Source organism: Bombina bombina, chromosome 5 (genome assembly GCF_027579735.1).
Source record: "Bombina bombina isolate aBomBom1 chromosome 5, aBomBom1.pri, whole genome shotgun sequence".
NCBI lineage: Eukaryota > Metazoa > Chordata > Amphibia > Anura > Bombinatoridae > Bombina > Bombina bombina.
Window position 1 is genome coordinate 716642019 of NC_069503.1, and position 27523 is coordinate 716669541.

The 27523-nt window shown below is 40.2% G+C and overlaps 1 protein-coding gene across 1 annotated transcript in view; it reads left to right on the top strand.

The window, feature by feature from the left end:
* HIVEP1 (HIVEP zinc finger 1) overlaps positions 1 to 27523 on the top strand; it is a 445290-nt gene that overhangs the window by 162938 nt on the left and 254829 nt on the right. Inside the window, exon 2 of the mRNA XM_053714746.1 lies at positions 3629 to 3682. Coding sequence (XP_053570721.1) covers positions 3629 to 3682 — 54 coding nt within the window. The remainder of the gene's footprint in view (positions 1 to 3628; positions 3683 to 27523) is intronic.

Here is a 27523-nt window from a genome sequence, read left to right on the forward strand (position 1 = left end):
TTGGAAGTCCAGACTTCTTTCCCTCCCATTTAAGGGGAAGATTCTCTTTGGTCCAGGCCTGGACTCCATTATCTCTACAGTTACGGGAGGCAAGGGAACAAGCCTAAAGGACAAGGTCCTAATTTTCGTTCCTTTCGTTCAGATAAATACCAACTTCAGCTGCCCTCCACAAAGCCCAAGCAATCCAAGGGGACTTGGAAGCTGGCTCAGTCCTTGAATAAGTCCAAACAAAACAAGAAGCCCGCCGGGCAGCCCCGATCCATCTATGGATTGGGTAGGGGGCAGACTATCGCTCTTTGCGGACGCTTGGTTTGGGGACGTGCAAGACCTGTGGGTCCTGGAGGTCATCGCTCAGGGATACAGAATAGGTTTCAAGTCTCATCCACCCAGGGGCAGATTCCTCTTGTCAAACCTGTCTTCAAGGCCAGAGAAACGAGAAGCCTTTTTGAGGTGCGTGAGGGATCTATCCTCCCTGGGAGTCATTGTACGGGTTCCTCTTGCGGAAAGAGGTCTAGGATACTATTCAAATCTGTTTGTGGTCCCGAAGAAGGAGGGAACATTCCGCCCAATTGGGGACCTAAAGTGTTTAAACAAATTTCTGTCTGTCCCCTCGTTCAAGATGGAGACAATAAGGTCCATACTTCCCTTAGTTCTTTAAGGACAGTTCATGACCACAATAGATCTAAAGGATGCTAACCTTCAAGTTCCTAAGGTTTGCGTTCCAGGACCAACACTTCCAGTTTATTGCACTGCCGTTTGGTCTGGCTACTGCTCCAAGTTTTTATGAAGGTTCTAGGGGCTCTGCTAGCAGTGGCCAGAACCAGAGGTATAAGCAGTAGCACTATACTTGGACGACATGGTTCAAGCACCATCCTGTCGTCTGGCAGAGGACCATTCAAAGGATCTTCTACTTCTTCTTTAATCTCATGGATGGCAGATAAACTTAGAAAATAGTTCTCTTACTCCCAGTACCAGCGTAGAATTCCTGGGTACTATAATAGATTCCATATTCATGAGGATATTCCTTACAGACCAGAGACGTTGCAAGCTATCTTCCGCTTGTCTTGCCCTCCAGACCTCCTTCAGGCTTTCTGTGGCTCGGTGTATGGAGGTGATTGGTCTCATGGTGTCCTGCATGTACATGATTCCTTTTGCAAGGTTCCATCTCAGACCACTGAGCTGTGCATGCTGAGTCAGGGGAACAGCGATCATTTGGATCTGTCTCAACAGATTTCTCTGGACAACCGGTCGAGTGAATCGCTCTCTTGGTGGCTCTGTCCAGATCACCTGTTCCAAGGGACATCCTTCTTATGACCATCCTTGGAGATTGTGACTACGGACACAAGTCTATCAGGATGGGGAGCTGTTTGGGGTGCTAGGAATGCACAACAGGGCCTGTCGACTCGAGAGGAATCCCTTCTCCCGATCAACATTTTGGAACTTTGAGCGATCTTTAATGCTCTGAAGGCTTGGCTTCTTCTTGGTTCGTCCCAGTTTATCATATTCCAATCATACAGCATAACCTCGGTGGCTTACATCAACCATCAGGGGATCTGCTGAAACAGGGTCCCTTTGTTAATCAATATCTAGATTCTCTGAGGCTGACTGTGGGGAGATTGAATGCTTAGTCTTAGCCAAGAGAGGTTTCTCTGAAAGGGTTATTGACACACTCATTCAGGCTCGTAAGCCTATTACTCATCGCACCTATCATAAGGTGTGGAGAGCTTACTTGTTCTGGTGTGAAGAGCGGGGTTTCGCCTGGCATAAGGTCAAGACTGCCAGGATTCTTTCCTTTCTTCAGGAGGGTCTGGAGATGGGCCTTTCTGCCAGTTCTCTGAGGGTACAGATTTCTGCCCTTTCCGTTTTGCTGAACAAGAGGCTTGCTGAGCTTCCTGACGTGCAATCCTTCATTAAGGCTCTGATCAGGATCAGACCGGTGTTTAGATCTAACGCTCCACCTTGGAGTTTGAATCTTGTTCTTAAGTTTTTGCAACGGGCTCAATGTGAGCCTATGCATTCGGTTGACATTAAATTGTTGTCCTGGAAGGTTCTTTTTCTATTGGCAATTGCGTTGGCACGCCAAGTTTCTGAAATGGCTGCCTTGCAATGTGAGCCTCCCTTTCTAGTGTTTCATACTGATAAGGCTGTCCTACGTACCCGCTTGGGTTTTCTTCCTAAGGTGGTGTCTGATTGTAACATCAATCAGGAGATTGTGGTTCCTTCCTTGTGTCCTAATCTTTCTTCTTCAAAGGAGCATCTACTTCATAATCTGGGTGTTGTGCAAGCTTTGAAGTTTTATCTTCAAGCTACTAAGGATTTTAGACAAGCTTCTTCCTTGTTTGTTATCTACTCTGGGAAGCGTAAGAGTCTGAAGGCCTCTTCGACTTCCTTATCTTTTTGGTTGAGGAGTGTTATACGCTTAGCTTACGGGACTTAGACCTCCTCAGAGGATAACGGCTCATTCCACTAGAGCAGTGGCTTCCTCTTGGGCCTTTAAGAATGAGGCCTCTATGTATCAGATTTGTAAGGCATCTACCTGGTCCTCCTTACATACTTTTTCAAAATTCTACAAATTTGACGTTTTTGCTTCGGCTAAAGCAGCTTTTGGGAAAAAGGCTTCTGTAAACTAGCATGCAATGTAGCCATCTGGCCTTTTATACGTATTTAAAAGTTAACCCGTTTTAGCAGTGTTTGGTTTGTCACTAGCAGTATCAAATTCAAAGCAGTTCCAATCCAAATATTAAGCAGTAATTCAAATAATACAAATGCATTTGTGATGCAAAAACTATTTTAAACTGACTTGAAATAGATACATTTAACTGCTCAAAATAAAATGAATTTGTTTATTTTATTTGGCACGACATGAACGGTTTGTTGGCTATGTGGAAACAAAATTTAAGTAATCCAATATGGACTGATTTCTGTCATGTTTTAAGTAATCCAATATGGACTGATTTCTGTCATGTTTCTGACCATTCCTTGGTCATGTCTATGAAAAAGCTATTGAAAAGCCAGTGATGCATGGGTGACTTATAGTTTTTATGCCTAGTTTGAGTGATTTTGCTACTTCAGGTAGCAGGGCTTTTTAGTGGATTTGAATGGCTTAGAAAATAAACAAAAACCTCACAAACCTTCCATATGCACCCACTAGTCGGCTACATCATGTAAGAGCTAAGACCAGCAGTGGGTGCTTGCATGGGTTACTGATCTTGGCATTTATACAATAATAATACAAACGGCTTTGCAATTGTATAGCCATGCATACTTTTTATGCCTTTGACTACATTCTATTAAATCAAGTTAAATACCTTACAAGAGTGAGGTTTTCATTTTCCATGGTTAAGTGAACATGAAATTGTGAAGAGATTAGTTTTAAAGAATATTTAATAGTTTGATTTCTTACAATGATTTGAATAAAGTTGTGTTTCTACTCTTGGGAAAGTTCTTCTAGTCCGCAAATTATAAATAAAAAACTTACAATGGTTATTTATGAATAATAGGTTACTGAAATTATTATTATTGTTATTATTATTAGTTTTTTTCCAGTTTTGGACTGTTTTTATTGCTAACATTATGCTCAATGTACTGTGTAGAGCTGACTTCTACATCTGTTTTTGTTTAATTTTAGATAAAATTGAAGAAGCACAAAAGAAGTTGAACAGCCCAGAAGAATCACAAAAAGGTAATGGTTAGATAACTCTTGCTGTATTAAAACTGTTCCTTAAAGGGACATGAAACTTGTCAAATATATATATATATATATATATATATATATATATATATATATATATATATATATATATATATATATATATATATATAGGTAGCCCTCAGTTTACGCCGGGGTTAGGTTCCAGGAGGAATGGTTGTAAATCGAAACCGTAACCGTTGTAAATTGAAACCCAGTTTATAATGTAAGTCAATGGGAAGTGAGGGAGTTAGGTTCCAGGCCCCTCTCAAAATTGTCATAAGTAACACCTAATACATTATTTTTAAGCTTTGAAATGAAGACTTTAAATGCTAAACAGCATTATAAACCTAATATAGATTGTATCATCAACATGAAACCAAGTTTAATGAACAAAAACATTTGCTAAACATCACCTATTAAAATAATTACACAACAGACTGCATCATCATCAAACTAAGTTTAATAAACAAAAACGTTTTTTTTACTTGCATTTTTCTGCAATCAGTTCTCTGCATTGTTAGCATGTTAGATAATATTGGGTCTGCACCTATTCTATGCATTTCAATCTGCAGTGATTAATAAGCAGTTAGGCACCCTCACCTCAAGCAGCTGGACAGGAAGATAATAGGGAAGTGCCTGCTAAATTTTGCTCGATAGATCTGGTCTGATCTGTATACACAGATCAATTTAAGGCTGCTAAGTTGCATAACTTTGCTGCAAAACAAGCGGACAGCTCCACCTACTGGCTATTTTAATTAGTGTATTGCTTTCCAAAGCTTTTCAATAGCAGTCGAATGACTGAAAAAAAGGTTGTTATTCTGAAACGGCGCAAATTGAACCGGCGTAAACCGAGGGTCACCTATATGTGTGTGTATATGTATATATATATAGATATAGATATAGATATATATATATATATATATATATATATATATATATATATATATATATATATATATATATATATATATATATATATATATATATATATATATATATATAGAGAGAGTTATTGGCACCCCTTTATTCAATACTTTGTGCTACCTCCCTTTGCCAACATCTGTGAGTCTTCTCCTATAATGCCTGATAGGCTGGGAGAATACATGGCAAGGGTTCTGAGACCATTCCTCCATACAGAATCTCTCTAGATCCTTCAAATTTCGAGGTGAATGGTGGTGGACTCTCCTCTTCAGTTCACCTCACAGGTTTTCTATGGGATTCAAGTCAGGGGACTGGGATGGCCATGGCAGGACCTTGATTTTGTGGTCAGTAAAACATTTTTGTGTTGATTTTGATGTATTTTTTGGATCATTATCCTATTGGAAGAACTAACCACTGCCCATTTTAACCTTACTGGCAGAGGCAGTCAGGTGTTCATGTAATATCTGTTGATAGTCTATGATTCCATGTATCCAAGCAAAATGTTCAGGTCCTCTGACAGATAAACAGCCCCAAAACATTAAAGAGCTACCACCGTGGGAATGAGGTACTTTTCCATATGGCTACCTCTCTGTGTTTGCCAAACCCACCTCTGGTGTTTATTGCCAAAAAGCTCTATTTTAGTTTAATCTGACTATGAATAGCCTGTGGACTAAAGCCCACATTGGCTCCGCCAAAAAAGGCAAATGGGTGGAGTTGTCTATTGAGAAATAATTGCAGAAAAAATGTTTTGTTTTAAAAACATTAAGATGTTACTGATATGTTATTCTATAGCAACACAACACTGTCCCTTTAATGCATTAAATAATAGACGCCCAGTATTTTAATTTATTGTAAGACCGCACAACATCCTTGTGATATCAAGATAGTTTTACTGTTTACTTCTTGCATCAGTGAGGGTGCCTCTGTATTCTCAGTTCTGTTATGCATTTACTAAGAATATTTTCCACAGTACTTGTACTATTTATAGCATAAAGACAACACTCTATAGTAACAGTGCCGAGCTAAGGCGCGATATAGGTGCTGTAGCTAAAAATGTAGTTAATCTTTAGCCTTTATTGTTACAGTACAATTGGATGCAGGGGACAGTCCTGTAAATACCATATGTAAAAATGAGAGAGGCAGCTTTTACCTTAAACCTGACATCTGCACTGTTGTCATTATTACTAAAACATGTTAAAGATGGGGGTATCCTTATAAAATACCACTCTTACAGATCATATCAAGTTAAATTAATGAGTAATAAGCAGGCTGGCTCAAGACATTCTGCTGCACTGCACAGTATTATCTAAACACATCAGGTGAGCCAATCATAAGAGGCATAGCCAATCAGCAGCTAGCTCACAGTAGTGCATTGCTGTTCCTTCAACAAAGGTTGTCCGAAATTATTTAAATATGCTGGAAAATTAACTGTGAAAGAAATACACTGATGTTATACTGGGTAGCAGTTTGTCTGACGTTTATAGTCAGATATATTTTTTTTATGTCCCTTGTTTTGTTGCAAAACTGTTACAAAGGTGTTGACAAATGAAGATAACACATGAATCTTTTACTCAGTAGCTTACAGAATAAACACCCATGGTGTTGTGTAGGAGGTAGCGTTCAAGTCATGGACATTTTATATACAGTCCTATTTTTTCTTTATCAGCTACTGCAAATTACTTCTGTTTTTCCAGACTGCACCTTCAAAGTGATTAATGGGATAATTTAATTATGCTTGTGTGTGCATTCTTTGATGAAGCATTATATGAAATAATGATACAATCGTGTAAATGACTATAATATATGTGGATATGTCTCTGAAATATTATAACACTTTATTAAAAAAGCAAAAATAAGAAAAGAAAAATATTTCTTGTCCTAGATCAGAATTCCTTGGTGAGGTTGTTTTGTTTGTTTTTGGTCTGTCTCACTCTCTCTTTTCTGACAGCCCTCTCTAGGATTCCTGTACGCAAATCACGGGTGTCCAAAGAATCTATATTTATCTTTTGACTAAGAAGTCTTTTGAGTGCATCTCTCTGCACCGAGAAAGGCATCTCTATAGTGTTTGCAGAAGTCCAATTTTAGGGATTAACTACTCGTATTTATTCAGTAATAGGATTAGCCGACATGAAACTATTTGCACAATGTGTTGTGTAACACTTTGTCACATGCAAAGAATAATGCCAGGAATAAATGTGTGGAGTGAAGAGATGCATGACCAGGAAACTGCACTTCCTTAATGTTTTCCTCTGGTTCTATTGTTTTGAATAGTTCTTCATAGAAACTATACAACCACCCTTTTTGACCTCTGAGAAATTTCCTTAAAGGGACATGAAACCCAAATTGTTTCTTTCCTGATTCAGATAGAGACTACAATTTTAAAGAAGTTTCCAGTTTACTTCAATTATTTAATTTGCTTCCTTCTCTTGTTATCCTTTGCTGAAAGGTTTATCTAGGCAAGCTCAGGAGCCGCAGAAAACATAGGTTCTACCTGTTGATTGGTTGCAGCATATATATCGATTGTGATTGGCTCACCCATGTGTTCAGTTAGAAACCATTAGGTAATTGCTGTTCCTTCAACAAATGATACCACGAGAATGAAACGTATTAGATAATAGAAGTACATTAGAAAGCTGTTTAAAATTGTTTTCTCCATCTAAATCATGAAAGGAATTTTGTGTTTTTTTCATCAAACCAATCACAACTGTAATTCATCTACTTTTAGCTACTAAGAATATCAAACAGACTTTAAACTACAAAATCTTCTAATATTTTATAATGTAACAAACATATACAAGTACATATACAAGTAAAAATACCTGATGTCCTTTATAGATAACATATTGTATTATGTCCTGCTTCTTTTGTCAAAGGCCACACACTGTCTAATAAAAGTAATGTGCGGTTTACTTGCCCATGTGGAGATCTTTCCATTGCTTTTATATTTTGGTTTGTGCTAGCATTTCTTTTTCACTCCCCTTTTTGATGACTCCTTTTGATGTTATTAATTACTCATTTTGCCTTATATTGAAAATGAGGGCAATCAGAATTAAAAACCTGAAACCATCAAGACCTTCAAAAATGGTTTTGTTACTTTTTAGTGGAACAGAGTGTAAAATGTGTGTAACTAAACATAAAACGTTGTTCTTCCTTATTTTAAGATTATGTTGAATGAAACATGCTATTTATGATTGCAGCACAGGCTATTTTCTACCCCTGTGAGCAAGTTATAGTAGGGTTTCCAGGGGCTCAGTATTTGAATGGATAGTATAGTATTTCATGTGGTTGTCCAGTAAACTGTCCATAAAAAGGAACATTTAACCAATTAGACCTGAAGTGGAAATGAGACATTCAGGGGTTTCTGGATCATGGACCATGTGTGTGTGATAGGAGATTTGATATATACAGTAACATTTCTATGGGGTGCTACACACCTTTATTAAAGTTTCCTTGAATTTGCATGGCAATGCAGTTCTATTTTTGATATAAATGATCAGTGCTCTACACAGAGCATGGTGACGGTAAATGAAGGGATATGATTTAATTTTAGAAAAATATGGGAATTGGTAGTAAAAGATTAGGTCCCCACCTGCAGTTCCTGCATCTTTAACATTTAGCGCTGTGATTTAATATTTTGTATCCCAAAATGTGATGTTATAAAACCACCAGTAGGTATACTACTGACAGGGGTCACAGGCAGTGGGTTCTTATCTGAGACCTGTTCATAGCCCCACTTACTGATTTCCCACGTCACCCCCTACTCATGCATTATTTTTGTAGAGGACAGCTGGCAACCCTAGGCCATAGAGGAAGCACAGTTTATGAGCACAATTATCTTTATGGATACATATCGGAACATTCTAAACCACCCACAACATCATAAATAACTAATTTATTCCCCTAGGAGACCTGCATTTGAAATATTTAGCTGTGCTGTGTAGACTTACTACAGTCTTAAATATATACATAGAGGTTTTGCTGTGTTTTATAATGCAAATTATGAAGATGACACATTCATGATCATAAATTCCATGCCAGAAGCAAGGACCCACAGGAAGATTTTATTGATGCTAATGTTTTTTCACCAACAGGTATGCTGCTGAGTAAGGTTCAAAATACAGGGAGTGCAGAATTATTAGGCAAGTTGTATTTTTGAGGATTAATTTTATTATTGAACAACAACCATGTTCTCAATGAACCCAAAAAACTCATTAATATCAAAGCTGAATAGTTTTGGAAGTAGTTTTTAGTTTGTTTTTAGTTATAGCTATTTTAGGGGGATATCTGTGTGTGCAGGTGACTATTACTGTGCATAATTATTAGGCAACTTAACAAAAAACAAATATATACCCATTTCAATTATTTATTTTTACCAGTGAAACCAATATAACATCTCAACATTCACAAATATACATTTCTGACATTCAAAAACAAAACAAAAACAAATCAGTGACCAATATAGCCACCTTTCTTTGCAAGGACACTCAAAAGCCTGCCATCCATGGATTCTGTCAGTGTTTTGATCTGTTCACCATCAACATTGCGTGCAGCAGCAACCACAGCCTCCCAGACACTGTTCAGAGAGGTGTACTGTTTTCCCTCCTTGTAAATCTCACATTTGATGATGGACCCCAGGTTCCCAATGGGGTTCAGATCAGGTGAACAAAGAGGCCATGTCATTCGATTTTCTTCTTTTATACCCTTTCTTGCCAGCCACGCTGTGGAGTACTTGGACGCGTGTGATGGAGCATTGTCCTGCATGAAAATCATGTTTTTCTTGAAGGATGCAGACTTCCTCCTGTACCACTGCTTGAAGAAGGTGTCTTCCAGAAACTGGCAGTAGGACTGGGAGTTGAGCTTGACTCCATCCTCAACCTGAAAAGGCCCCACAAGTTCATCTTTGATGATACCAGCCCAAACCAGTACTCCACCTCCACCTTGCTGGCGTCTGAGTCGGACTGGAGCTCTCTGCCCTTTACCAATCCAGCCACGGGCCCATCCATCTGGCCCATCAAGACTCACTCTCATTTCATCAGTCCATAAAACCTTAGAAAAATCAGTCTTGAGATATTTCTTGGCCCAGTCTTGACGTTTCAGCTTGTGTGTCTTGTTCAGTGGTGGTCGTCTTTCAGCCTTTCTTACCTTGGCCATGTCTCTGAGTATTGCACACCTTGTGCTTTTGGGCACTCCAGTGATGTTGCAGCTCTGAAATATGGCCAAACTGGTGGCAAGTGGCATCTTGGCAGCTGCACGCTTGACTTTTCTCAGTTCATGGGCAGTTATTTTGCACCTTGGTTTTTCCACACGCTTCTTGCGACCCTGTTGACTATTTTGAATGAAACGCTTGATTGTTCGATGATCACGCTTCAGAAGCTTTGCAATTTTAAGAGTGATGCATCCCTCTGCAAGATATCTCACTATTTTTTACTTTTCTGAGCCTGTCAAGTCCTTCTTTTGACCCATTTTGCCAAAGGAAAGGAAGTTGCCTAATAATTATGCACACCTGATATAGGGTGTTGATTTCATTAGACCACACCCCTTCTCATTACAGAGATGCACATCACCTAATATGCTTAATTGGTAGTAGGCTTTCGAGCCTATACAGCTTGGAGTAAGACAACATGCATAAAGAGGATGATGTGGTCAAAATACTCATTTGCCTAATAATTCTGCACTCCCTGTATTAGGGAAGTCACACAACAACAGTTTGGTTTCAGTCTTTGTTATGCTAATTTTGTAGAATTTGCAAAAGAGAGCTTAGTATTCCTTTGTGCTGCATTTCCTCAGTTACAGTAGGAGACAGGATTGTTGGTTATCCCCTATATGTTGGCTCTTGTAACAGAAAAAGCTGGTTGTGACTTTCAGAAGTTATCATTTAGAAAATGCCATATATAAGGCATTTGTCTTGCCACCCATCTCCTTTGTGGGATCAATATAGGGCACTGTAGGTTCTGCCAGGTGTATCATTTTGAGCCAATGTACAAGGGAGATTTTAATGTTTACCTATCAAACATGTCTCTCATGCATGCCAATTTCCAAGAAGTGCCAAGACTTCTGGCCCCATGAAGAAAGTTTAGGGTGTTTGCTCTAGAATCGCCCCTGGTAAAGCCGCCTGACAAATTCCAGTGATTATTGCAGAACGTAGAGAACTCTGCCTATAATAGGTGCTGTTTACTGGCTCTTTTGCAGACTTGAACAGCACCAAAAAAATATTAGCAACCTTTTGGAAAGAAAAATATCATCAAAATGTATATGCTAGTTGTTTTAGTCCATGATTGTCAAACTCATTTGCGTTGTGGGCAATTTTTCATACAAGTGCAACTCACGTGGGCAGTACACTACCTACATATCTTGCCTTTGCTAAACACAGCGGTGGTGTTTGCTATAACTGTATGCATTTCAAAAGTACCCCTACGTAACTTACCCTGGCTTCATGAAAAGCGATATAATGCTTTTAAGAAGGTGACACGCTTCATCTGGTTGCTCTTCCAGATAAAATAAATGTATATAAAATCTTTATCAAATATAAAGTATGTGATTTTAGTTTTAAGAGAAAATGGGAAAGAAATGAACAAAAATGATGCGTGAAATCAGTGCTGCCATTGTAATGAACACACATAAAGAAGCGCTGCATGTGTCAAATCGTTATGGACTTATTTGTGTTTGAGTTTTTTTTTTTTTTTTTTTTTTTTACAATGAGGCTTGTTAAAGTTTCAGGGGCTTTAATGATCTCGCAACCGTTGTGCGGCTGCTCACTATACAAGGAGTACATTGCAATGCTGGAAAAAAAGGGATACAGTCATTGTAATGAAGAGCTGACTGGAGGTTGCACATGCGCAACCCTAACAGTAAGTGCGCTCACTCTTTAAGTAATAAGCATATTGAAACTATTAGTTGTTGCGGGCCCCATAAAATGAGTTGTGGCCCACGGGTTGCCAGTTTCACACCCCTGTTATAGTTTACGTATATCTGTTTACAAGCTCACATGTGCAAGTAACTATTTTTCTCACCATGTAGTGTCATATGTTTAAAATTGGTTTAGCATCCAAACCCCTTTTATTGCAATAAAGAACACACCTTTATATGTTAGTATTTTCTTCTTAAAACGGGGAGAGTCCACAGCTGCATTTATTACTTTTGGGAAATACAGAACCTGGCCACCAGGAGGAGGCAAAGACACCCCAGCCAAAGGCTTACATACCTCCTCCACTTCCCTCATTCCCCCAGGCAGAGAAGTGTCGGAAGATTACGGAGTAGTCAATTATGGAGGGTAGTACTCTTCTAGATGGGACGGACGGGAGCTTTAAGTAGTCCTGTCAGCCTCTCAGTGAGAGCATGGATGAAAGTTAGAATCCGGAGATGCAAGGTGAGTCTTTCTGCGAATCCTTCCAGATTCATTAACAGCTTCATTAGCATTCAGTATTGACGAGTTTCGCTGCCTGCTTTCATCACTGAAGTCCATGTCAGAAGCAACGCTACTATCTGTCAAGCTTGGAGGACCGTGTTACTATTCCACGGCATACATTCCAGTAACGTTTCATTTTCCTTTCATTGTGGAAATGTAATGTAAATTATAGAAGTGGGACTCCTTTATCTTTATGGAATCAAGGGTTAATATCTCCTGAGGTGGGTTATAGAGCAGTGGGGGGCTTTAACATGTTTGTTATGTGATAATGTCTGCTTATGTGTAGAAATGTTGGGGTTCATGGCTATTACGGAATGTACAATTTTTTCGAGCTACGCAGTTCTTGTGGACTTACACGCTTTTCTTTGGCCTACATGTCTCACCTCGTACCCGGGCGTGGTCACGTTTTCGTTCTCCATTTCTGTATTTGTGACCGAGTGTCGTTAGAGAGGATCTGTTTCTCTACTTGTCTGGGTCATAGGAGGTGGTGAGTGCCCCAGCCATTGGGGGTTTAAGGTGCCAGTTGTTTTTGTCCATAATTTAATGAGTTAAGCTATGGAGGATTCTGATTGTTCGGAGAAGGATTTCTCTGATTCAGATTCTGTTACTTGCGTAGATTGTGGGGAGGCCAGGGTAATCCAGCCCGATCAGTTATGTTCTATATGCCGTAATAGAGTACTTTCTTCTCTCTCTGGGGTGAGGTTAGAGACCGCTGAGCCATCCGCCTCTGAGGAGTCTGTGTCCCCTTAGGTCCATTCCCTAGAATATTCTGTTCCTACACAGGCAGTTGTCCCGAATACCGTTACCCCTTCTCCGGAAGGAGGTTTATTTCCACCAGAGGTTACTGCATGGTTCCGCATGGCCATATCTTTGGCTTTGGTGCACTTACATCTTCCTACTTGCAAGCGAAGAGTTCATCCGTGTCCCCTTAACCTGGGGGTATCAGGTGCAAGTTCGATCATATCGGATCTTTCCTCTGGGGAAGTAGTTTCCTCTGAGGCTTCAGGGGTACAGCCTTCAGGGTCGGGGCCTTCAGATGCCCCACCGGAGGTGGATTTTGCATTTAGATTCAGACTGGGGTGCCTGCGTGTACTGCTGCGGCAAGTGTTGGCGGCTTTGGAGGATTCCAGTTCTGATTAGTCAGTGGATCCACAGGCTTCTGAATCAGATGGCGAACAGCGCTAGATGATGGAGGGAATAGATCCTACTCTTGGTCGTCTCTTGTTTTTTGTGTATCTAATTCCAGTTCTAAACTCCTGAGGATTAGGATATCTGACAGGCTGGTCCTTTTAGTGTTTCCATTCCTCTTTGACGTTCACCTGCGGGTGCGGCCTCTTTTTTCTTTTGATCCGGTTAGGATGTGTTTTATTTCTTTATTTTGGAGCTCGTGGCTGTTGTAGATTTTCCTTGTTCGAGAAATTATTTTTTCTCTGGAATTTTAAAGCTAGCGATATTATGGTCGCAATCGATGTTACTTCTGGCAGAAGTGCGAGGAGAAAATTTGTATTTTTATTTTAACACAAAGTTTAAGCTTCAGAGCTTATTTGTGTGTCGTTTTTCTGTTTTGTTTAGTCTAGCCCTGCTAGGGTTTAGAACTTTCAGTTAGCCCTTGAACAGTTCGATTGTACCCTGGTCAGCAGGCTGGTCCTGGTTGGGTACTAGTTCACTTGAGGTTATTTCAGACATCTTGTATCCTTGACAACAGGCGGGGTACTAAGTTTGCTTACCTCTTGTTACAAGGTTGTTTTTCTTGTTTCTACAGGTTATAGGAGGCCCTTATATCCTAGATATCAGGCTGGTCCTACTTTATTTCATCTTGGTTGGGCGTCCAATGTTGGTCGTACTCGATACAAAGTGTTTTTGTCCCTGCATAGCTTACGTTGCTTGCTGGGATTACAAATTCTGCTATGGCATTATAATTGTAGTTCCTGATGTCTTGCACAGGAGCTAAAGTCCTTCCTTCCGAGGGAGGAGGATCAGATAACTGCTTGGAGATCTACAGTACCTGGTGTAGGGGCAAATATTCCCCCCTATTGGTACTCCTTGTGAATTCATTGTCCGAGTTTCACATCTTTCGCCATTGTTTCTCTACTCTTTTTTGAGGATTACTATGCTTTTGCTTCCCCTTACCTTTTGGGGTAGGGCTTTTGTCATCTGGTTGCGGAGACTCGGTTCTTAGGGACTGTTTTTTCCTTGCTGTATCCCCCTTTTGATCCTATATACTTGGGAATCTGGTGGATTGTTATGCTGTCTCTCTTGTCATCCAATAGCAGTTTTTAGGATGCTTGTTAATTCCTTGAGCTGGAGGTTTTCCAAGGGGGTGGTCCAGTCTGGATCTTTAGAGACTGTGATATTCTCTCAATCATGGAGTTCTGATCTTTTTTGGGTCCTTCCTTGGTCTTTGGACTTTGTGGGTGTTATCTTAGAGGCCTTTTTGGTGCTGAATGGACATCCCACTGGGATACATCATTAGAGATCAGAGTTCAAGACTCCTTGGGGGTATGGACATTTTCAATTCCAGGTAACTTTGTGGTTATTCCACAAGGTTTTTGGTCTTGATCCGGCACCTGCTTTTGGGGGGTCCAGTTTTTTTAACCTAGTACTTGTCTTTGACTTTGCATTTTTTGGATTTTAATAGTCTTGGATCTGTCCAGCGTTCAGTAGTAGGCTTTTTTTTCCCGGTCCTGGGGAAATCTCCTTGTTCCTACTGGGGCGGTTCTTTTCTCTCTTCTGGAGAGATGGAGGAAGTTTTTCCTGGAAATTTCTTTTCTGGAATATTCCTGGGCTTCTTAGTTTTCCTTCTATTTGGGAGGATCTGGTCTACTGCACCTATCCAGTTGGCCCCTCCTGAGGATGTTTTCCTCATCTAACTCTAGGAGTTCAGTGGGTCGAAGGTTTCTATTGTCTGCAGTGTACCCTCCCTTCGGGTTTCTGAGGGGTAAAGAGGATAGGTATCCTGGATCCCGAGCTAGTCTCTCTGGGTGTTGTTGCCTCCTTCCTGCTTCTTTCCTTAGGAACTCGTGGCTGGAGATTCATTATTTGATATCTGGGACTTGTTCATGCTGGGAATTTTTAATCTCTCTTGCCCTTTGGGACATTGACAGTCGCTTCTGTGGTAGGACTGTTCGATTGGAGTAGGGGTTAAGAATTCTGACTTCCCTGTTTGGGCATCGACCACGTATCTTGTCTCCCGAAGGATCCTTACTTAGGTTGGGAGGCCTTGCAGTTGGTTTGAGAACCTTCCCTAGCGGGTAGTTGGTTCTTCCTTATTGGTCAGGGAGTTGGTCTGCCCTGCTTTCTGATTTTTTTCTCTTGTTCCTTTCCAGGAATGTCCTAGTGCAAATTTGCTAGCTACACAGTTGGCTAGTTACTAGGGCTTGACATTTAGTCTGACTGTCCGAGGGAAGCCTGCGGCGTTTGTGGCATAAACAAATGTTGCTATTCCGTTCCTGTTCTGCTCGCAGGGTTTCATTCTGACCTGCGGGTGTTCAGTTTTTCTGTAAGGTAGTGATCTTCTACCTTTTGTCCTTCTGGGACTTCGGTTCTGGTTAAGGCTTTACATTGGCTCCTTTTGGATCCATGTAGGAGGTGATCTGGAATTTTTCCTTTTATTTGCTCTCCTCTGTCGGTAGAGTATTTTCTATGGGACTTTGTCCTCTTGCAGCCTGGAAGCTGCTCTTTTTTTGAGTTATGCTAGGGGTTTCTCTCTCTGTTTTTTTTGTTATTAATAAACCAATTTTTATTACAAAATTATAGCTCAAACTATTTGGGATTCAGATCTTCTGTCCTGTGGCTTATTCAGACACGTGGTGCCTGTTTTGCCTGGCTGGTCCGGTGGGGCTCACATTTATTATTTGTGCATTTCTTGTTTTTCTTTATAAGTTCAGCTAAGCTCTCTAAAAGGATCTGTCAGTATATACCAGGATTAAAATCCAACTTGTTTCTATTATTCTTTAAAATAACCTCCAATTAAAGGGACAGTATACACTCATTTTCATATAACTGTATGTAATAGACATTACTATAAAGAATAATATGCACAGATACTGATATAAAAATCCAGTATAACACTGTTTAAAAACTTACTTAGAAGAAAAGGTGGCTGGAAAGCCCACTGCAAGTGGGAAATAAGACACTCCCCCCCTCCCCCTTCTTTTGCATATGAAAAGACCCTTTACACAAACAGAAGCAAGCTGGAGAAAGTAGCTGACGGTATTCAAATAAAACTTTGGGGCTTGGTTAGGAGTCTGAAAATCAGAGCAATATTACTTAAAAATAAGCAAAACTATAATTTTTTTTAAAAAACAACTATGGGCTTTATAAATAGATCTTCTACAAAACATTTATGCAAAGAAAAAATGAGTGTATAATGTCCCTTTAAAATGTATATACAGAACAATCGAAATGTAATATTTATTCCTAAATTCTTGAGATTAGTTAAATTTAGAAGTAAAGTAGAGAGTAGCTTTAAATCAACTATACACGTTTATTCCATTATAATATTCTATACCACAGGTCATAAGAAAAATATATATATATATACCGTTAAAATTAACCTTTCTCCTGTTAAGTGTAGTCAGTCCACGGGTCATCCATTACTTATGGAATATTTCTCTTCCTAACAGGAAACTGCAAGAGAATTACCCAGCAGAGCTTGCTATATAGCTCCTCCCCTCACCTGTCATACTCAGTCATTCTCTTGCAGCCTAACTAGATAGGAAGCTGTGAGAGATCTGTGGTGTTTTTTTAACTTAGTTCATTTCTACAATCAAAAGTTTGTTATTTTTAAATGGCACCGGAGTGTGCTGTTTATTCTCAGGCAGCTTTAGAAGAAGAATCTGCCTGGGTTTTTTTTCTATGGTCTTAGCAGACGTAACTAAGACCCACTGGCTGTTCTCATCTGAGGAAAAGTGAGGTAACTTCAGAGAAGGGGAATAGCATGCAGGGTCCCCCTGCAACAAAGAGGTATGTGCAGTAAATTATTTTCTGAGGAATGGAATTGACTGAGAAAATACTGCTGATACCATTGTAAAGTAAGTTCAGCCTTAAATGCAGCGATAGCGACTGGTATCAGGCTGATGTGTGTGTGTGTGTGTGTGTGCACTGAATGTATTTTCTAAGGAATGGAATTGACTCTGAAAATACTGTAAATACTGAAATAATGTATGAGCCTTAACTGCAGTAAAAGCGACTGGTAGCAGGCTTATTAATAATAATACATAACTTTCAAATGTATGTTTAAAACGTTTACTGGCATGTTAATCGTTTTTTGTGAGGTACTTGGTGATAAAACTTATTGGGGCTTGATTTTTACCACATGGCCATTTTTGTTTTCTGCATAGAAACAGTTTCTGAGCTTCCCCACTGTTGTAATATGAGTGGGAGGGGCCTATTTTAGCGCTTTTTTGCGCAGTAAAAATTCAATCACAATCTGTCTACTTCATCCTCCATGATCCAGATCGTCTCTAGAGAGCTCAGGGGTCTTCAAAATCCATTTTGAGGGAGGTAATCAGTCACAGTAGTCCTGTGACAGTGTATTTGACTGTGAGAAAAACGTTAATTATATAATTGTTATCCGTTTTTGGGTACTAAGGGGTTAATCATCCATTTGCTGGTGGGTGCAATCCTTTGCTAACTTAATACATTTACTGTGAAAATTTGGTTGCTATAACTATTTTTGTTCATTGTTATTTCAACTGTGTCAGTTTTTCTGTGCTTCTTAAAGGCACAGTAACGTTTTTTATATTGCTTGTAAATTAATTTTGAAAAGTATTTCCAAGTTTGCTAGTCTCATTGCTAGTTTGTTTAAACATGTCTGACTCAGATGAATCTCTTTGTTCACTATGTTTAAAGGCCAATGTGGAGCCCAATAGAAATTTATGTACTAATTGCATTGATGCTACTTTAAATAAAAGTCAATCTTTACATGTAAAGAAATTATCACCAGACGACGAGGGGGAAGTTATGCCGACTAACTCTCCTCACGTGTCAGTACCTGCGCCTCCCGCTCAGGAGGTGCGTGATTTTGTGGCGCCAAGTACATCAGGGAGGCCCTTACAAATCACTTTGCAAGACATGGCTACTGTTATGACAGAAGTATTATCTAAGTTGCCAGATTTAAGAGGCAAGCGCGATAGCTCTGGGTTAAGGATAGAGCGCGCGGATGAGATGAGAGCCATGTCAGATACTGCGTCACAGTTTGCAGAACGTGAGGACGGAGAGCTTCATTCTGTGGGTGACGGATCTGATCCAGGGAGACTGGATTCAGAGATTTCCAATTTTAAATTTAAGCTAGAGAACCTCCGCACATTGCTAGGGGAGGTATTAGCGGCTCTGAATGATTGTAACACGGTTGCAATTCCAGTGAAATTATGTAGGTTGGATAAATACTATGCGGTACCGGTGTATACTGACGTATTTCCTATACCAAAAAAGGCTTACAGAGATTATTAGCAAGGAGTGGGATAGACCTGGTGTCTCTCCTCCCATATTTAGGAAAATGTTTCCTATTGACGCCACCACACGAGACTTATGGCAGACTGTCCCTAAGGTGGAGGGAGCAGTTTCTACTTTAGCTAAGCGTACCACTATCCCGGTGGAGGATAGTTGTGCCTTTTCAGATCCAATGGATAAAAAATTAGAGGGTTACCTTTAGAAAATGTTTGTTCAACAAGGTTTTATTTTACAGCCCCTTGCATGCATTGCGCCTGTCACTGCTGCGGCAGCATTCTGGTTTGAGTCTCTGGAAGAGGCCATTCGCTCAGCTCCATTGGATGAAATAATGAACAAGCTTAAAACACTTAAGCTAGCTAACGCATTTGTTTCTGATGCCGTTGTGCATTTAACCAAACTTACGGCTAAGAACTCCGGATTCGCCATCCAAGCGCGCAGAGCGCTATGGCTTAAATCCTGGTCAGCTGACGTGACTTCTAAATCTAAATTGCTTAATATTCCTTTCAAAGGGCAGACCTTATTCGGGCCTGGCTTGAAAGAAATTATTGCTGACATTACGGGAGGTAAGGGCCATGCTCTACCTCAGGACAGGGCCAAATCAAAGGCCAAACAGTCTAATTTTCGTGCCTTTCGTAACTTCAAGGCAGGAGCAGTATCAACTTCCTCCGCTCCAAAACAGGAAGGAGCTGTTGCTCGTTACAGGCAGGGCTGGAAAGTTAACCAGTCCTGGAACAGGGGCAAGCAGGCCAAGAAACCTGCTGCTGCCCCCAAGACAGCATGAAGAGAGGGCCCCCTATCCGGAAACGGATCTAGTGGGGGGCAGACTTTCTCTCTTCGCCCAGGCTTGGGCAAAAGATGTCCAGGATCCCTGGGTGTTGGAGATCATATCCCAGGGATACCTCCTGGACTTCAAGACTTCTCCTCCACGGGGGAGATTTCATCTTTCAAGGTTATCAGCAAACCAAACAAAGAAAGAGGCGTTTCTACGCTGTGTACAAGACCTCTTACTAATGGGGGTAATCCACCCAGTTTCGCGGACGGAACACGGGCAGGGATTCTATTCAAATCTATTTGTGGTTCCCAAAAAAGAGGGAACCTTCAGACCAATCTTGGACTTAAAAATCCTAAACAAATTTCTAAGAGTTCCATCATTCAAAATGGAGACTATTCGAACCATCCTTCCCATGATCCAAGAGGGTCAGTACATGACCACGGTGGACTTAAAGGATGCCTACCTTCACATACCGATTCACAAGGACCATTACCGGTATTTGAGATTTGCCTTCCTAGACAGGCATTACCAGTTTGTAGCTCTTCCCTTCGGATTAGCTACGGCTCCAAGAATCTTTACAAAAATTCTAGGATCACTTCTGGCGGTACTAAGACCGCGAGGCATAGCGGTGACTCCGTACCTAGACGACATTCTGATACAAGCGTCAAGTTTTCAAACTGCCAAGTCTCATACTGAGATAGTTCTGGCATTTCTGAGGTCGCATGGGTGGAAGGTGAACGTGGAAAAAGAGTTCTCTATTACCACTTACAAGAGTTCCCTTTCTAGGGACTCTTATAGATTCTGTAGAGATGAAAATTTACCTGACAGAGGCCAGGTTATTAAAACTTCTAAATGCTTGCCGTGTCCTTCACTCCATTCCACACCCGTCAGTAGCTCAGTGCATGGAAGTAATCGGCTAATAGTACCATTTGCGCGCCTGCATCTCAGACCGCTGCAATTGTGCATGCTAAGTCAGTGGAACGGGGATTACTCAGATTTGTCCCCCCTACTAAATCTGGATCAAGAGACCAGAGATTCTCTTCTATGGTGGCTCTCTCGGCCACATCTGTCCAAGGGGATGACCTTTCGCAGGCCAGATTAGACGATTGTAACAACAGACGCCAGCCTTCTAGGCTGGGGAGCAGTCTGGAATTCCCTGAAAGCTCAGGGATTATGGACTCAGGAGGAGAAACTCCTCCCAATAAATATTCTGGAGTTAAGAGCAATATTCAATGCTCTCCTAGCTTGGCCTCAGTTAGCAACTCTGAGGTTCATGAGATTTCAGTCGGACAACATCACGACTGTGGCTTATATCAACCATCAAGGGGGAACCAGAAGTTCCCTAGCGATGTTGGAAGTCTCAAAGATAATTCGCTGGGCAGAGTCTCACTCTTGCCACCTGTCAGCGATCTACATCCCAGGCGTGGAGAACTGGGAGGCGGATTTTCTAAGTCGCCAGACTTTTCATCCGGGAGAGTGGGAACTTCATCCGGAGGTCTTTGCTCAACTGGTTCGTCGTTGGGGCAAACCAGATCTGGATCTCATGGCGTCTCGTCAGAACGCCAAGCTTCCTTGTTACGGATCCAGGTCCAGGGACCCGGGAGCGGTGCTGATAGATGCTCTGACAGCCCCTTGGGTCTTCAACATGGCTTATGTGTTTCCACCATTCCCGATGCTTCTTCGTTTGATTGCCAAGATCAAACAGGAGAGAGCTTCGGTGATTCTGATAGCGCCTGCGTGGCCACGCAGGACCTGGTATGCAGACCTAGTGAACATCCAAATCTAATTTCTCTGAGGCTGACTGCATGGAGATTGAACGCTTGATTCTATCAAAGCGTGGTTTCTCGGAGTCGGTTATTGATACCTTAATACAGGCTAGGAAGCCTGTTACCAGAAAAATTTACCATAAAATATGGCGTAAATATTTACATTGGTGCGAATCCAAGTGTTACTCATGGAGTAAGGTTAGGATTCCTAGGATATTGTCCTTTCTACAAGAGGGTTTAGAAAAGGGCTTATCTACTAGTTCGTTAAAGGGACAGATTTCTGCTCTGTCTATTCTTCTACACAAACGTCTGGCTGAAGTTCCAGACGTTCAGGCTTTAACTAGGATTAAGCCTGTGTTTAAGTCTGTTGCTCCGCCGTGGAGCTTAAACTTAGTTCTTAATGTTCTTCAAGGAGTTCCATTTGAACCCCTTCATTCCATTGATATCAAGTTGTTATCTTGGAAAGTTCTGTTTTTGATGGCTATTTCCTCGGCTCGGAGAGTCTCTGAGTTATCTGCCTTACATTGTGATTCTCCTTATCTGATTTTCCATTCAGACAAGGTAGTTCTGCGTACTAAACCTGGGTTCTTACCTAAGGTAGTTACTAACAAGAATATCAATCAAGAGATTGTTGTTCCATCTCTGTGTCCTAACCCTTCTTCAAAGAAGGAACGACTTTTGCATAATCTGGACGTAGTCCGTGCCCTGAAATTCTATTTGCAGGCAACTAAGGATTTTCGTCAAACTTCTTCCCTGTTTGTCGTTTACTCTGGACAGAGGAGAGGTCAAAAGGCTTCGGCTACCTCTCTCTCTTTTTGGCTTCGTAGCATAATACGATTAGCCTATGAGACTGCTGGACAGCAGCCCCCTGAAAGGATTACAGCTCATTCTACTAGAGCTGTGGCTTCCACCTGGGCCTTTAAAAATGAGGCCTCTGTTGAACAGATTTGCAAGGCTGCGACTTGGTCTTCGCTTCACACTTTTTCAAAATTTTACAAATTTGACACTTTTGCTTCCTCGGAGGCTGTGTTTGGGAGAAAGGTACTTCAGGCAGTGGTTCCTTCTGTTTAATGTTCCTGCCTTGTCCCTCCCTTCATCCGTGTACTTTAGCTTTGGTATTGGTATTCCATAAGTAATGGATGACCCGTGGACTGACTACACTTAACAGGAGAAAACATAATTTATGCTTACCTGATAAATTGCTTTCTCCTGTAGTGTAGTCAGTCCACGGCCCGCCCTGTTTTTACGGCAGGTCTAAATTTTAATTAAACTCCAGTCACCACTGTACCCTATGGTTCCTCCTTTCTCGTATGCTTGGTCGAATGACTGAGTATGACAGGTGAGGGGAGGAGCTATATAGCAAGCTCTGCTGGGTAATTCTCTTGCAGTTTCCTGTTAGGAAGAGAAATATTCCTTAAGTAATGGATGACCCGTGGACTGACTACACTACAGGAGAAAGCAATTTATCAGGTAAGCATAAATTATGTTTTCTCACAATGAATCACATTAAAATACCACAATAAAATACCATAATATGGACTGCTAACTTAACAATGCTTAGTTAGACAATATAACAAAATATGCCAATTTATCTGAGCTGAAATAACCTCTTATTTAGCTACAATAAGGCAAATTCTAATTAATATATATATATATATATATATATATATATATATATATATATAACTAAAGCTTTAGAATATCTTTGTTTTAAATATAAAAGTATGAAATAACATTTTATACCTTACCAGATAAAATTGAAGTTCACCTCATAAATTAAGAGAGGTATTCTTGCAATATGGATGAAAAGGTAGTCCAATTCTGCTTATAGTGACTGTGTCCCAAAAAAGGCAGCAAAGTTATCAGTCAAAATTTTAGCAAGCCAAAGACCACTTCTATCCCTTTGCATGAGGATATATCACGTGATATACCCAACCCCTTTTTATTCTAATCATTGGTGAATATGGGATGCGCTCTTACTGAAACTTATGTGATAGGCCCTTAACAGAGCTGAGCATTGATTGGCCCTTGGAGCTGAACATCTCATAGGCTTACTGGGATCATACCAGTTATAGTCCATTAAGGGGCAGCAGATAACTAGAAATGCAGTCTCATCAATATTGCTAACAGTTTACTACATCTTTTAATTTTATATTTTATATACTCACTATTTCCTGATATTAATTAATTAACTTATCTGGTTAACATATATGTTCCATCTATTATAACTTATCATGTATCTATAGAGACTAAACACGAGTATATTACTTATCATATTTTGGATATAAATAAATCAATAAAATATATATCTATCTGACTTATTCTGTATATCAGTTCATTTGATATACTGGTACATATTTAATTTCCTAGTCACATCTTATATAATAGATATACATGAGTATTATAGTTATTTATTAATACATGTCTCAACAATGTTTAAGACATGGATTCAACATATGCATTTATATGTCAACTCCTATCATCTTATTTAGAAATCTCATCTTCACATCAGTTCTCCCCTGTAATGTTCATTAGCTTTCTGGAAAACAAAGAAAAATTTATTTATCCTGAAATAAACTGTTTAAACATTTTTAATTAATTACATAGCTACTTATTAAATTCAGCAAATACTTATCTAATATTTTATTGTCAGGCATTTAATTTCAGATCCACAATTATATACATTTTTATACAATACTGAGGTATACTTTAACTTGAAATTTAAACATAAGTTGTACTTTAAAATTAATTTCAAAGTTACAATGCAACATGTGCTTAGCTAGCTTGATGTGCATTTGAGGTTTAGGGGCAATTAACAGACCTTTGCTAATTACTATATCTCCAGAATTTCGTTTACATACCTGACTTATGTAGAGAATCTTGTCTCCCAACACCCCAGGATGCATCCAGGCTCGGGTAATTATCAGGCCCAATGTTTATCCTTCATGTGGAATTATAAGCTTCAAAGGCTAAATGTTTATTATCTATCTTCACTAATTTAATAATTGTATCATCCCTTTTGTTTTCTCTTAGATGTATTGAGCAGCTATGGGGGTCAGTAGTGATCTGTTAGGGAATCTTTGAAAACAATTTATTTTTGTTCTCAGATGTTCTGTAATCAGGGACAGGCATCTCATGTCTGACCTCAGATTTGCAATACACAAAATGTATTCAGCAATAAAATGAGCATGCTCACATTTAATATTTGATAGGTTGCATACTTATTTTATCTTATTATATATATATATGTATTGTCTACTGACATATACAGATACCCAGACAGATCCGTATGGCAGGAAGGATTGGTCAGTCCTTATTCAGCCTTCAATCTGATTGACTGGGTCAGTGGAGTTCCGCTGTGTCACTTTTTTTGCTCCGATTTCCTCTGGGTCTAGAGTTTCTTTCCTCTCTTGGGAGGATTGGGGGTTTAGTGCCTCCTTACCACCGTTTTGGCGGTTTGGCCTTCTAAGGCTCTGGAATTGTCCTTGGAGTTGTTCCTGCTGTTGTTCTCTTCTTGAGACCTTTTGGACTTAATGGGCAGTGTGATCTCCTCAGGCTCTGTTTAGGGTTTCTACCCCCGAGCTGGGGGATGCTCCGCATCCTCCTTCATCTTCTCTGATTTTAGGGGGATGATGTGGAGACTAGAATTTGTTTGAGTTAATTTGTCCTCAAGGTATCCCCTTGTTCTCTAGTGACCTTGTTTCGGTCTTTGTGTCCTTAGCTCCTTGGAGCATTGGACTCTGGTAAGGGGTGGTCTCGTCTTTTGACATTACTTTGGACATTGTAGGGTTATCTCCCGGGGGTCTGGTATGTATATCAGAGGGGGGATTTCAGTTTCTGGGTTCTCATTTTGGGGGGCTCAGACCTCCTTGCTCTGGTTCTTCCGGTGGCTGAGGTTCTCACTCAGCACTTCCTTTCTGGATCCTATTGCGGGTTGTACCAGACTGTTACAATCTAGAGCGAGTACGGGGTTCCCCAGTTCTAGGAAACTTGGGCTGTGTCCTATGGTTGGGCTTATTGAACTAGTTCCGGCTGGTGAGGTAGCTCAGTTGGTAAATGCCCTGACTACAAAAAAGGCCTGTTTAAAAGGTCCATGGTCACGGGAGAGCCGACTCAGACCTTCTTCCGAGGTCGATAAATGAGTACCATTAAAATTGGCAGGTTTTTCTGGATACCGATTGTGATATTCACAATCACTTTAAATGATGAATACAAATTTATAACAAAAATAAAGGTTTTGTTGCTCTTTTCTTATAATAAGCAAGAAGAAATCACTTGTTCAACTTGTTATATAAGGTGAGGCTTTAGTTTAGTAATTGATTTAATATATATGAAATTATATCTTGCAATAACACATAAGGAAATGTGGATAGGTACTGAAATAATGATATAACAAGGAGAACCACAGAGAAAATGAGTGATAAATGGTTTAAATCACTCAAAAGGCAGTTCAATAATATCCAGGGTAAAGTTGTTGCTTTTATGTTTAAGCAAGGTTTTCACGCACTCACACAAGCACACAATAAAATATGTACAGTCCAAACACACTCTCATATATCCCAAATACGTATCAAAAGTACTTTTCCAGATGACAGGTTAATATACAAAAGAGGCAATCGTATATAGGATTGATACAAACATCACAATGTAAGTATTTGTGCGTGGAGAGTGGTACTTAGCTTGTAACGAGGGAGGTTGAGGCAGCGTGGGTATGAGAGAGCTGAAAGGAGCTGACAGGCAGGTAGATTGAATCTGGCAGGCTGGTTCCGGTAGGGAGTAAAGGTAGCAACAGAATATGCAGCGCATATAGTAAGGATTGAGCTTAAAGACCTGAAAGACTTAGTGAAGTCTAAGAGCAAAGTTATTTCACAGGAGACAAAGTGAACTGTGAAGGAACAACTTCAATTTTCAGGCCCAGAATGAGGCTAGAATGTGTCCTTAAATAGGAAGGAAGTACTTGGGATGTGCAAATTTAAAGGTATATCACATGTCCCCCCCCTCAGGGAATCGCCCCTGGGGATTCTAGATGTGGTTTGAGGGGGTATTTCCTATGGAAAGCCTTGACCAACTGGGGTGAATGAACAGATGAATGAATGAGCCAGGAGTTATCTTCTGGGCCGTAACCTTTCCATTTAATGAGATATTCCAATTTATGTCTATTTATCCTAGAGTCAAGTATGGATTCTACCTCAAATTCCTCCTGGTTATCCACCATTACAGGAGGTGGGGGTGAGTCAGAAGTGCGAACTTTGACAGGATATGGTTTCAACAAAGAGATATGAAAAGATGGATGAATTTTATAATCTTTAGGCAATTTAAGTTTTACCACATTGGAATTGATTACTTGTTCGATTGGGAAAGGACCCAAAAACTGATTAGCAAGTTTTTTGCTGGGAACATGAAGTTTGAGATTCCTAGTTGAAAGGAGTACTAAGTCCCCAATCTTGTAATCAGGGCCTTGTCCATGAGTTAGATCATAATATCTTTTTTGATAGTTTTTTGCTTCCTTCAGATGTAACTTCAGGACATTTAGTCTTTCTTGGAGATTGGATGTAAATTCTGTAGCTACAGGGGAATTTACTGCTTTACTAGAAAGAGATATAGTGTTAGGGTGAAAACCATATCTCGCATGAAAGGGGGAGGTTTTGATAGAGGCGCTTAAAGAATTGTTATATGTAAATTCAGCCATGGGGAGATAATCTGACCAGTCATCTTGAAGATGTGATATATAACAGCTTAAGAATTGCTCTATGGTCTGATTCAGTCCCTCTGTTAGTCCATTTGTCTGTGGATGGAAAGCAGTCGTATATCGATGGTCAATCTTTAACAGTTTACATAGAGATCTCCAGAAAGAGGATGTAAACTGGGTTCCCCTGTCTGTAACTATGTTGGTCGGTAGTCCATGTAATCTTACTTGGTCAAGAAAAACTCTAGCAGTTGTTATAGCTGTGGGTAATCCCTTGAGAGGGATGAAATGTGCTAGTCTGGTTAAATGATCCACTATTACCATGATCGTGTTATTTTGTTGTGAAAGAGGTAATTCAACAATGAAATCCATTGCTATGGTACTCCATGGTTTATCCGGAATAGGCAGAGGTGTAAGTAAACCAATTGGTCTTTTGTGAACTAATTTGTTTCGGGCACAATTCTCACACCCGGATACATATTCATAGATGTATTTATTCATGCCTGGCCACCAGAAATTACGTCTGGTGAGGTCAATGGTTTTTTGGATTCCCGGATGTCCAGAAATGATATCATCATGGGTATGTGAGAGGACTGATGATCTGATACTCTCGGGTACATATAATTGATTGTTATGATAGTATAAGCCGGTTTGAGGGTCTTTGAAACAATACTGGTGAGGTATTGTATCTTCTTTTAAGGCAGTATGTACTTCTTGTTCTATAGGTGTGAGGACACCAATGAACTTTTCAGGTGAGATAGTATAATTAGGTGGATCATGGGGTGAAGTTTCTGATATTCTAGATAGAGCATCAGCTTTCGTATTTTGA